Source organism: Haemorhous mexicanus, chromosome 1 (assembly GCF_027477595.1).
Source record: "Haemorhous mexicanus isolate bHaeMex1 chromosome 1, bHaeMex1.pri, whole genome shotgun sequence".
NCBI lineage: Eukaryota > Metazoa > Chordata > Aves > Passeriformes > Fringillidae > Haemorhous > Haemorhous mexicanus.
In genome coordinates, this window is record NC_082341.1 from 72,280,070 (window position 1) to 72,293,043 (window position 12,974).

At 39.0% G+C, this 12,974-nt stretch overlaps 1 protein-coding gene across 2 annotated transcripts in view; it reads right to left on the minus strand.

Annotated features, from left to right (window-relative positions):
• Positions 1–12,974, minus strand: part of MYLK4 (myosin light chain kinase family member 4) — an 81,411-nt gene that overhangs the window by 53,601 nt on the left and 14,836 nt on the right. Inside the window, exon 1 of one of the 2 annotated variants that reach the window (XM_059853739.1) lies at positions 6,994–7,242. The exons of the other annotated variant lie outside the window; for it this stretch is intronic. Within the exon in view, the coding sequence (XP_059709722.1) occupies positions 6,994–7,149 (156 nt within the window). The 5' untranslated portion in view covers positions 7,150–7,242. Of the gene's footprint in view, positions 1–6,993; positions 7,243–12,974 lie in introns of those variants that run through there. 2 annotated transcript variants of the gene reach the window in all.

Here is a 12,974-nt window from a genome sequence, read left to right on the forward strand (position 1 = left end):
AATGAGCTCAGCTAATTCACAATGTGTTACAAAAAAATTAGCAGCTTCATAAACCAAAGAATTTCCATTTTAAGTACACATCTGAAACTCCCACTTGACCACAATTTTGACAATGAATCGGTGACAGCTGGGCAAGTTTTATCTGAAATACACCATTTTATACACTGAGGTTATATTTTTTTTATATGGAAGGGGAATCATCCCAATGGAGGTTTCTGTATTTTCTGGTCAGTGAAACACAGCAGACCAATTCTTGGCTTATGTCAATCAGAATAACACCGAAGGAGTTTGGCCTTGTTTGACTCAAATTGAGAACTTCTGTAAAAGACAAGTAATATAAGTGTCTGAGAAACTGAAAATAAATTGAAAAGGGACCAGCTTTTCTTCACTCCTCTGTTTTATCTTTTACTTTTCTCTTTATCCTTATGCACTTTAAACTATTTCAAGGAATCAGCAACTGAAGGCTTATCAACACAATCCATGGTACAGCAAAATCCTAACAAAGACAAACCCTGCAGAATGAAGATTGAAAAAAATTCTCTGATAAGATTAAAGCATCACAAGCTAGCTACAAAAACAAGTTCACTGAACAATAATGTTACTGCTTTGTTGTGCCATTCTTCTTTCATTTACCTTTACACATAGAATATGAGCTCCTTGAAAATGCAACTTTTCACTGGATGTATGCTCAGACAACCTCAACGTACATGAATGCAAGATGCCCAACAACCCTGATGTAACAAAGCATTTCATCACATGCTTAACTTCAAGAATGTGAAGAGACTCACGGTAAATAATGTGTAATCTGAGAACACCCACTTGGTGAAGCATCTCTGGCTATATCCTTTAGCACATCATTTTGGCTTACGGGAAGGTAGAAAATCCCGTCTTTCCTCTGGAACAAACAGTACTTGCTTATTTGCAATTGTAATTGACAAACAGAGAGCAGGATATTAAATGTCTTACAAAGTTCAGAAAGCTATGGCTTAATTTCAGTTAGTTCCTTCTAATACTGGAGGAATCTTTTAAGCTACATGGAGTACCACAAAGACCACACAAAGCATGCTTTTAAAAGTTGAGTCAAAAAAACAAGGACAGATACTAAACAATGGATAAACAGATGCTCCAAAGCAACGATTTTTGTAGGGTTTTTTTTTTGCAGAAATCTTCTTTTTTTTTTGCATAAACTTCAGTTCTTCCTTTGACAAATTAATTCTCATTCCAAATTCATGCCGATAAAAGTTGTTTGTAACACTATAGAATCACATTTCTCTTCTTCTTGACTTCCCTGGCATTGATGGGTCTTTATAAATTATTATGATTTCCAAGGTAAAAGACAAAATGCAGTTTCTAAAGTCAAATGTTATTGAAAGATTATGCCAAGGGGTGGTTATTTTTGAGAGTCTATTTTTTTCCTTTGGTGTCTGCTGAACATTTTGGAAAATTCATAGCTCCAGACACTGCATACATTAAGAGTATGATTCCAGATGCAGGATGATCCTGGGAACTATAGGAGGATTGGCAGACATGGAAATAGAACTTAAATCATTATTACCAACCCATATTCCTTCAATTATGCATTCCACTGATTTTGGAACTCAGAGACAGCTAAGAAGCCAATACTCTCTACTGCAGTCACATGATGCTGAAATGGAGATGACTGGATAATTCCTGGAGGAAAAAAGTATCTCCCACATACTTGGCAAATGCTAGCTGATAACAAGAAGGCTTTCATACAATGTGTCTCAGAGAATACAGCTTCAGATATAAGAAACAGGTGTGATAAACAAGACATTTCTTTTATTGCAAGGGGGTTCCGCTGCAGTAGCAGCATGACTTGGGCTCCAGTCTGGAAGTCAGAAAGTCTGACTTTCAGCCCTGCCTCTGTAATAGATCTGTTGGGTGACCTTGGATGCTTATTTCCATCCTTCTAAGCCCCTGACTCTCCACTCAATTTCATAACAGCCTGTCTGCTTAGACTGTCGTGTCTCCGATGTGACAACTGTCACTCACAGTGTCCATAAATAATCTCTGATACGTTTAAACTTTGTGTTGTTTGGGGATATAAGGAGCAAATTCTTATCCTGAGCTGGCTTCTGAAATATCTAACCATCCATGAAGTTACTGCTAACAAAGCAGGCGGACCTTGTAAAGCACAGTGTGAGCCAGGAACAGTGCATCCCACAAGCTTTCCTTACAAGTCCCATGCTGGCCCTCACATACTTTGAATCAATCTGTTGGCAGTCGGTGCTAGCTAGAATTCCAAGCTAAAAATTTTCATGCCTTTTCTCTGGAGTAGCTGCCTGATGAAAAAATCATAGTGCAATTTTTATGCAGTCTTTAGTGCACAAGGTGTTCTCCATAAGTAAGAAAAGTGGTGCAAATACTGTGTTTAACAAGCCAAATAACTAACAATGTCAGGAGAGGCAGTAGTTGCATGTGGAATCAGTAAAAGGAAGAGAAAACGCTTTCAAAACCTGCTCAATTTAAGTTGTTGGATAAATTTATGCCTTTATATGTTTCTCTATTTTAACAGACAGTGAATTATTCTGCAACTAAAAATGAAGTGCACACACAAGGGACATTAAAGATAGAGATCTTGGATGTAGTGCTGGAAAGATGCATTTTAGGAGCTAGAATATTGTCTTGAAAAATAGGATAGCTTAAAGGATTAGAAATTACTAAAATAGAAAATAAATTAATAATTTTAGTCAATTTTTCCTATTCATTTGTCCTAATCTTCTGAATTTTGTTCATTCTTCCATTTTAGTAAACATATGAAATTATGTTTAGATCCCTAAGCTCTTTAAAAGCTCTCACCATCGAGTTACATTTCTATCCTTATAGAATAGGTTTCTTTTGAAACCATTATAAAACCCTGCTAAGATATGAGTTGGGAGAAATACATAGGGTAGGTAAAAATATGAGAATGTAGGGATCCTCTATTATGGTCTAAAACATGCAGGACCAAGAGGCTTTAGCAATTGCCACAGATTTAGAATTACCAAAGATGGGTCTACTACGAGTTTCAGAAAGACAGTAGAACATGTTTGATTTGATAAAAGCAGTAATTCCTTTAGTGAATATGTCCTTTAAAATGTAGTTATGATAATAAGGGCTATGGCAGCATCAAAGGTCAAGAGAAAATCACCCCACAACTTGTTGTCTCCCTGCAATATAGTTAACTTTAAAGGCTGAGATTTTCTCTATCATCTTCACCTACAGTCCTTGTTTAAGATATAAGGTAAACTAGACAGAGTCATAACTAGGTGGGATCATAACTGAAATTAAACCTATCTGCCCTCATATCTGCTCCATCACTGTATAGTCCAGGCATGGTGCTAGGGAGATCTCACATACCAGAATGTCTGCTTAGTTAGCCTTGAAGACAGGGAACAATGGAAAAATACTCTTTTTTATCATCAATAACAAATTAATTTATGTGTATTATATAACCACATCCCATGCATGAAGTCATATTATAAAGCCTCATTTTCATTTCTCTCAAATTTAATTTGTAAATGGTAAATAAGCACTTAAAAGTACCTGCCTACATAGTACTTGAAAAAATCCTCCCTTACATACTGTACAATGCGTGTTTTCAATATAAGCAGTTCAGCAATTTCTTTAACTCAGGAGAGTTAAAAAAATATTTTCAGCAAACACAGAAGGACCAAACACCAGGAATTACATCAGGTTGTCCATATAAGTGGAAAGATAAAGATACTGAACCCCTTAAAATGCTCTTTACGTGGTGAGGTTTCCGTTCAAGGTAACAGAAATGTGCCTCTCCCACGCAAGGGCCCTTGTTTGGAATTCTCATGCCACACTCAGCGCTGGAAAGTCACTTTTACTGCACTGTGACTTCTGCTAAATGTGTCCACAAGACATTGCACAAGGATGCCAGAAGAGAAAGGTCACAGGGACAGTCTGAATGTCTCTCCCCGGACCTCCGTGTATATTACAAATTGGTTGGGTAGGTAATCTGTAACATGACACTTCTGAATGATCATGGCCAAAAGAGTTCTTCGCTATGCTGTGCACTCAGGGTCAAAAAGAAGTTTTTAAGAGAAGAGAGACAAGATGCAACATCTTTTACACAGTAATAAATATAAATGCCTTCACTGAAACTGATCAGATTTTTAGATGTTTTAACAGTCATGTATTCCAAAGGTTACAATACGACTTTAACTACGGCATTCATAGGATCTAAATAAAAATCAAGCAGAATTTACAGGGGGACGGTGAAGTGAATTGTACGTATATGAACACCAGAAAAATAAAGATATCTAGAAGATGCCATAGATTTTTGAAATTTTAGATCCTGGACCAAATGGTGTGTAGGAGCTTTGCAAAGTAATCAGCACTCACGAAATGGCTGGGATCCAGCAGGCTGAGGGTTCAGAGGCATGCCTCCCCTCAGATCTCAGCATATAGCCACGTAAAGAGGACACTGGACACTAGACAGAGAGTCAGCAATTTCATTTCCACATTGCAGATGTCTCCACACAGATGTCACTGACTGGGAGCATGACCTTAGCACAGTCTTCATCCATGTCTGTACCTGTTTCTCATTTCACTTCTCCCTTATCCAGCTGTTCAGACAATGAATTCTGTGGAGTAGATCTGACCTGTACTAAGCCTCACAGAGTCCCACTTAGGGACTCTGGCTTGCTCATAATAACACACTTAGGCAATAATTACCAAAGACCCTTCACAACCTGCTGAACAAACTCAGGGTCACCCTCAGTCCAGCTACCTCCCACTGGCAGTAGTGTTCTGCTCTAGAATCACACACAGAAACAACATGGATTTGCTGCTAGCTACTTGTTAAACCTCTAAACTTTTTTTCCTCAATTAGCACTTCTTTGGGGAAGGAGTATCGTGATCAAAGGGTAGCACTGTTCCCTTAAAGTCTCTTAGGAAGCCAAACTCATATTTTCACCAGAACCACAGAAAAATGAGCAAGACATATAGAGTTCTCTTGATCCAATTCCAATTTTTTCTCATTTTGGGAGTTCAAGGAAGAACCATTCTCAAATATGAATGCTGGTGAAGATCACCAGCCTTTCTCATCACAGAAAAACCTTCCAAACCACAGTTCAAACCCCCACAGGTCTGAGAGACACGAGACACATATCAGCATGCACAGGGACAAGGGAGCTCGAGGAACTGCTTTCTTGCAGTTGACAACAATGCTTCTCTAGAAAGGAAGAGGGAAGGATGAGTCTGGAATGGACATGCCATGGGGTCCTGAGATGACAACATAACAATCTTGGTTTCAGGCAGCTGTTGCCTCATTTCCTCCCAAAGCTAAAGATTCCAATTACCCAGGAATCCCTGCATGAGCACAGCCCTACTGCCAGTTCCTGGAAAGGACACTTGCCCTGCCCTTGAAATACTTGTGAGTCCCTGCCCCCTTTCTATGTATGAGGACTTAGGAGACAGCCTGGGAAACTTGCACTTTATGAAGGAAGTTTCAACTCAAAAGAGCAAATGTAGCATACACAGAACAATAAAAGAAAAAAAAAAGGGGGGGAGGGAAAAGTCTGACAGATATTCCCACTCTGATTTTCAAAAGTGGGTTAATTATGTGCAAAAAAACTGGCAAAGAGCTCTGACTTATGAAAAATTCAGGAAAAAATACTTAATGCTAATAAGGATGACAAAACAATCTCTGGTAGTCTTAATACAGGGTAGTTTACAAATCTGTTTTCTTCACAGTGCAATGGATAAAATTCTCTTGCTACCAAATACCATGTATTATGTTGGCCTTAAGTTTTAAAAACTGAAAAATAGATTGATGGTAGCAAAACAGTAGAAGTGTAATAGATATGAAAGGAAATAACAAAAAACAACATTGGGATGAAATTAATTTCATTTTAATTTCAAATTACAATTCACTCAAGAGAAAATGCAAAATTTTAATGAACTAGGCATAAAGAAAAGAGTGGATCCTTTTCAAGCTCAGGTGCGAGTGCAGGAACAGTTTCAGACAAAATGCAAACTATGAAACACAGATTTGATTTTTTTATTTGAAAGGTGATTTCTTTGTGAATCTTAATAATCTTGTGTGCTGACATGTGTAGCAATATTTCAATTATTCTCCTTATCACTATCGTGTGAGGTCCTTACACTATGTGTGAAAAATTCCGCTATAAATTGACACAATAGGTCATGACTCTTTTGGCTGATAACACTAGAAGAGTATACAAGTGTAAGGTTGCAGACTTTTCAGACATCAAACCTTTGTCAGGAAAACACTTGAAATTCTGAAAGTGGCTGTCTTCAAAGAAAGAAAAATGTCATTTGTAGCAAACTATTAAAAATCCTGAGCATTTTGGCAATCTACATCCTTGGAGACACTTGAGAAAAAAAGGTGTCTTCCTTTTAGCCTTCCCAAACTCATCTACTTCTTTTGTTTAAGCAATGTTTTCTGTTAGGAATTCTAAAAACTCTCAAGCTACCACATGATGGGTAATCCCTTGCATTACTTACTGGGAAACCACAGCAAACACGCATACTAACTTTGCAACGTGATGTAATAACAAGTGATGCTAATTCTTTGGGGACATAACGCTACATTCACTTGACAACAACAGGAAAATAAGAGGCTTACTAGGGATCTTTGTGTCCCGCAGCAAGAAGGGCTGGCAAACTTGCACCCACCATGGCCACGGACTGTAACCTTGAGGCGCTCCCTTGTACTACACCCAGTAGAGGTCACTAGAGGATGTTTTAATGGCAAGACAAAGCCCTCCGAATGCAAGGGCAGAAGAGATGCACCTTCCTGAAAAGCACATCATCTGCCTAGGATTTACTGCTGGCCAAACCTAGATATTGCCAGTATGAAAGAGAGAAATAAATGCCGCTCCAGGAAAAAACAAATAGGTTTAACTGGTTACATCCGAACACAAGCAGCATTCATCCAGGTAAACAATACTGAGACTGAGCAGTGAAATGTATCTAATTTATTAAAAGTATATCTACTACCTGTGCATTTCCAGGTGCAGGGATCCCTTTCTTTCTTCCACAGCTTAACACAGTCCACAAGGTGTGCCAGAGATATGAAGCCAAAAGGCAGAAATTATCTACAATCCAGGCAGCATTTCTTTGCAGGATTAGATCCATCCCTTTAATTTTAATCATCTGATTAACTTGGTTCTCCTGCTCTAGCAGATGCAATTTGGCAGGCACCCTCAAAACCCTCCCCAGCTCCGTAAGTACCACCTAGCTAGACAAGGTTCAGACACGCCACAGGATCCCATCTCACACTTCAACGCATTCCCTGAACCTATAAGGAAAAGAAGTGACGGATCACTGACAAGCATGAAACAGGTGCAGGGATCTACAGGGGATGTGTATTGCGCGCACTTGAAGGCAATTACTCTGACATTCCAGAACTTCTCCAATGAAAGCAAACTCTAAGCACAATCCATTTGCAGTTAACATTTCAGGCAATTGAGAACCCTTTTTTTTTCCCTTTTAATAGGCAAGAAATGGGGGAAAAAAATCAAGGCAATAACCTAACGTGTCACGGTGCATGTGCATAGAAAGGTCAGTTTGAAATGCCATAGTTTTACTGTCTTCAGTGCCTTCTGTTCCTGTGCTTGTAGTGTTGTTCCATTGCTCTCATATCCAAACCAATACCATGCAGAAAGGGAGTCCTAGCTGTCTGCCCTTTCATATCCAGCATCTGCTCACCTGCTGACCATCAATTCTTTGATCCGAAGGATGGAAGGTGCCAAATTATTTCAGTGACTCGGATGTGAAACACTCAATATTATCATAAAAGTATCTTCTTTCCCTTAAAATTCCCAGAAGATAGACTGCTTTGGTTGAATTTTCCCAAGCAATTCAAGGTGATGAAAATTCTGCATGCAAAATATTTGCTTGAGCAGACTAAACCTGGGAAGTTTCTAAACAACTAAAACCAAGGTATTAAAACTGGAAATGTAAGTAACTTTAACAAAACAAATCCTGCTACCAGCCCCATTTTAAGCCCAGAGAGATTTATTTCTAGAGATTAAAAAATAAAAATCTGAGGAACAAAGCATGTTGTGGCTTATTGTCTAATAAATAAGGATATAATAATATAGGTAAGGATTGTGGAGAACTATTACATAAGGTCTCATGTCTATATTTATGGAAGGAATCCTTATATATAAGGATATATATATACTTATTCCATGCAACTGCTGCCCATAATTACAGTACACTAAGAGTCATTGAAGAAGTAAGAAGAAACAGTGTCATTTCTTCTCTGCTCGAGTATTTACCTGATCAGAGGTGAATAAGCAAAATATATAAACATCAGAAATTTCAAGTGCTAAAAATTCACAAATAATTTTTGTCATGATAACAAATAGCATGACATCATTTGGAAAAAAAAGTCATGAGATTAAAAAAATTTAATGACTGTTGCCCTTTCCTTAGTCAGCTTCTGACTTCTGTGACTCCAGAGCACTCTCAAGCCCCTTTTGAGTTTGTACATAGCTGTTATGTTGGGAAGGGTCAGTGTAGTGATAGGGTTTTTTTCAGTCAGAAAATGCTGATATTCCCTTCTTTCTTTCTAAGAAAGACAGGAAAATATTCTCACAAGCATGGGAGCCAGGAGCACTAGGTAAAACGAAGCTACCTGAAGTCACAGAATCACACATACATTTCCACATGACAAGAGAGCGCCATGAACTTGGGACGTGAAGAGGGCACCACAAAAAGGATATTCCGTGAAGCTGCGCCAGGCTGAGCTTGGCAGCGCCGTATCTCATGACAGCATTCCAAGCAAGCTGAAAAGGTGCTTGGTAAAACAAAATGGACCCAAACTTGGCTGAAGTCCACTTCCAATTTCCTGACCATACCAAGGCAAGCTTTAGACATGGTGCTTCAATTTCAAGGCTAAAGAAAGCCTTAAGGGCTTTGATTGCTTGATTGCTTGGATTGCTTCATTAGTTAAGAAGTTTTACTCCAAATGTCCTGAGTCCCTTACAGGGTTTCGTTAAAAAGCCATTCTTGACTAAAACTGTAAAACCAGAAATAGGTTTCTGTCAAAATACATAGCTCAGTTTCCTGAACAGTGTTAGGGACCAGAAAGAGTTATTTGGAGTTCATAGTGTGACAGTGATCTTTTTTCCTCTGTACAAAATATTACTGTGACTCTGGCCTCCTCTGGAAAAAGGAATTTGTAAAAGTGTTGTTACCATCACAGTCATTTCCAGCACAGAACCTGCAAGGAAAGTAACTGCTAGATAAATGGTGATGGTGGTGGAGAAGGAGGTGACAGAAGGCTCAGAGGATACAGGGAGTTAGAGGACAATTAGCTATTCCCAGGCCTAGTTTAACTGAACATCAAATACCAAGGGCATCCAACAGCTCTAGCTGAACTAAATATTTATAAATTAGTCCTTAAACTATTTTCAGAATATCAGCAAAAGGATAGCTTTGCACAGAAAATGCTGTAAAATTATCTTCTGCAGGGTCAGTGACTTGTGTTCAAACCCCAGCTCCATGATTCACAAGTGCACCTTGGTTGTTTCACATTAGCAATGTTCAGAACTATAGAAGCTCCCAGGCTCCTCTTTAGGCAGTTAACTCACCCACACTGGAGAATAATTTCATGGCCACTTTTTGCAGATAACAATACAAGATCAAACAATTTGAATTGCATTCTGACACCAAATAGTACCCAAGCAGGAGTCAGAGGGAAGAGACAGCAGGTTTGTGACCAACAGCGCACAGCTTTGGCTGGGCCATCAAAAGCAGTCCAGGTGTAAAACATGGAGCTCATTGGGATCCAAAGCAGCTGGGTCAATTGTGCGGGATTTTCACAATCAAGTTACCTTTGCATAAGCTGGTGTTGTCAAAAGGAATTATTTCACCTTCTCACACCTGCTTGTTCCTACCCTGTGCCACCCCCTCCCTTGGACCAGCACCTTCAGATATTTCCATGTGTCTGTTCAGTGCAATGGTCTGGATTTTTAGTCTTCTTTTAATTTGGTCCTCACACATGAAAACAAAATGTCTCTTACTTGCTAACATCTAACCTGAGGCAAAACTTCACAAAGTTCATTGAAGACAGAACCTAGCCAAGATACAAAGATGTGTGCTGCCAACAGTACAAATCGGGGACAGGAGGGCATTCTGAACAAAGCACAAGTAAAACACGTAAAGAGCAGTTTTGTCACAAGCTGTTTTGCCATCCTGTCCAAGAGGGAAGTGATCGATGGAGAGCTGGAGTGGCAAAGGGTGCCATCTAGGGGGCACCGACAGCAGAACTGCTCGACAGCACCAACCATTCATCATTGATGGTCAATGATTGAGGAGCTTGCTTTCCATTGAAGTCTTCTAATAGCTATGAAATTATTATTATTATTATTATTACTACTACTACATTGTGTTTGGGATTGAGCTTTTTTTACAAAAAGATACTGTACCAAAAGACAAAAAATTGTGTTTTCTTCTTTTATTTAAAAAAAAAAAAATCAAGAAAAATAGTGCTTTTGAGGAAGGGGATCATTTTCTTCTTTAATTATAATTTTGTAATTTCAAACAGAATTCTTTTCTCCAGCAAGTACAGGTTTGACTGCTGTCCTCTATTCAGTCTCTTGAGCTCCAACACACTCCCATTTAATTGAACAGATGTGTTGTCATTGCTTTCACCTTCACCCACAGAAATTACATTCACAAGGACATAGGGCTGGGCAAGGTTTACCATATTTCCTGCCAACACACTCTTCTTTCCATCCTTTCCTGATCAATATAATAAAACTGCTCATCAGTCTAGCAGACTGATAATAAAACTCCTCATCAGTCTAGCAGACTTAGACCTTTTAAGGGAAGGTCTTGGTTTTTCTTTTATCAATATTAACAGACAGTTAGGGCCCAAATTTTTATCCCATTGAGAAATTAAAAAAAAAAAAAAGAAAAAAAAAAAAACCAAAACAAACAAACCAACAAGCTGTGTGAGAGTGAAGTTTTAAAAGCCTAGGAGAAATATAACTAATGCTTATGTATCTGGAAGGCTCACTCTGGTGCTCTGGTGAGGTACATTACCAGAGTTCAGTTAGATTGTCTTTCACCTTTGAAGTCTTGCTCCCAGAGCTATTTCTCCAGCTTGCAACTAGCCACCAGCTGTTCATCTTCTAAATGTATTCCTTTCTCCTCTACTGCACTACCAAACCTCCCTACCCTTTCTTACAGCACCCTTAAGAAAGAGCCAGTTCCAACCATCAGACTAAAGAAGCAAACATCAAGACAATGAATTAAGAGACTCTGCAGCACAAACTGGCAAAAAATCCCACCACCTTCAGTTACTATTTGCAATTCAGCATCAAGCTAAGATACATTAACACAGGCAAAGCAGCTCTCAGTCCTTTTGCTGATCTTTTGGATCACTGGAAGAGCTACATGGCAGAAACAGCAGTTTTTGACGTCTTACTCGTGCAACTTGTTATTTTCACAATGGAAGTATACTCTCTTAAAAGACCCAATAGCATCCTCCAAACCCCAAACACCCAGTTGTAGGGTCTTTTAGTTCTCATTTTCACTGTAACACTAAATGAAACTCTCTAAAATAAATACACCCTACTTATATGAGATATGATTTGTTTGTTCCAATATAAAGTTCTCTTTCTATGTCTACAAAGTAAAAAATTGCACCACCTTCCTGAAGACTGGAATAATTTTGAACAAAAGTGACTCAAGAGATTAAGGAGTTTCAAAAATTCAGTTTCTTGATTAGAAAATGGAAGGACCATGAAATTTACTTTACACCAATGCTCCAGGGTATCATCTGAACACAAAAAATATTAGAACACTTGAAAAACTGCTCTGCCATATCAGCATAATCAGCATACAAAGAGCCACAGCACAAATTTTTCAAGTATTTTCACAAACTGGTATGCAAAATTAATCTCTCATTCTTCTACTGCAAGTGGATTTTCTCAGTTCTTATCTAAATGATGCATCAGCAAAAATACTGCTTCCTTTAGATTCTTGCATATAAAAACCCATAACACAATGAAATGTACTGTTATTTCTAAACATATTTTGGCTGATCACTGAGCCACTTTCCTACCAGAGACCCCATCCCATGATGCCTAACACCATTCTTATTGGAGACAGGTGGAGAGCAGAGCCACACCGATAACACTCAGCCCTGCAAGTGTGGCATGCGGCATGTGACCACGCTCTGCTCGCCAGGTAGCGGGGAGCAAAGCACAAAGCTTCCTCAGTTCCTCTGGGGAATCTGCTCTTTCCATGGGATTCATTCAGTCTCCACTAATTCCAGAGCTGTTAGAGGGGACAGATGCTTCCAAATCATGAATCCCAAAAAATCCATGTTTACCTTCTGATTTCGAAGGGTGGTAGAGCCACACAACCCTTTTACAATTTCTGAATAATAAGTCCAGTAGTAATTAAACCCCAGAATAACAACACGTTTGCTTCTATGAACACAAAAGATTAAAAGATGCTAACCAGTCTGTAAAAACCTAAAGATCACAACTGCCTGTCCCAAATACTGTTAGGGCCACAGAAGGACTTTGCCACAGGATAAACACAGAACAGAGCAACAGTGTGGTGCTAACTCCAGACCTGATGGAGGCAAGATCTGGTTAGCACACACTTGGTAATTCATCCAGACAAAAATTCCCAGTGTGGCAAAATGTGTAAAGAAGCAACTGCTTGTATGTATACCACCAGTCAAAGATCACCCCAAGTTATGGGACAGATGGCGTCTGCCACCACCAAAGCCCTCCCGCAAATAGTTAAGCTACTGTGACAAGAACTTGAAATAAGATAATGATGTTGCTATTGTCCAGGTGTTACCTCAGACTGAGGAGGAGGTTAACAAAGCTGGAGGAGAAGAATGTATCACTGAAAATGGACACAAAGAATGCAGAATTTATAGGCCATGAGGAAAGCTTACTCAGCAACTGTGCTGAAATCAGCTCTGACTGGGTAAAAATTAATTC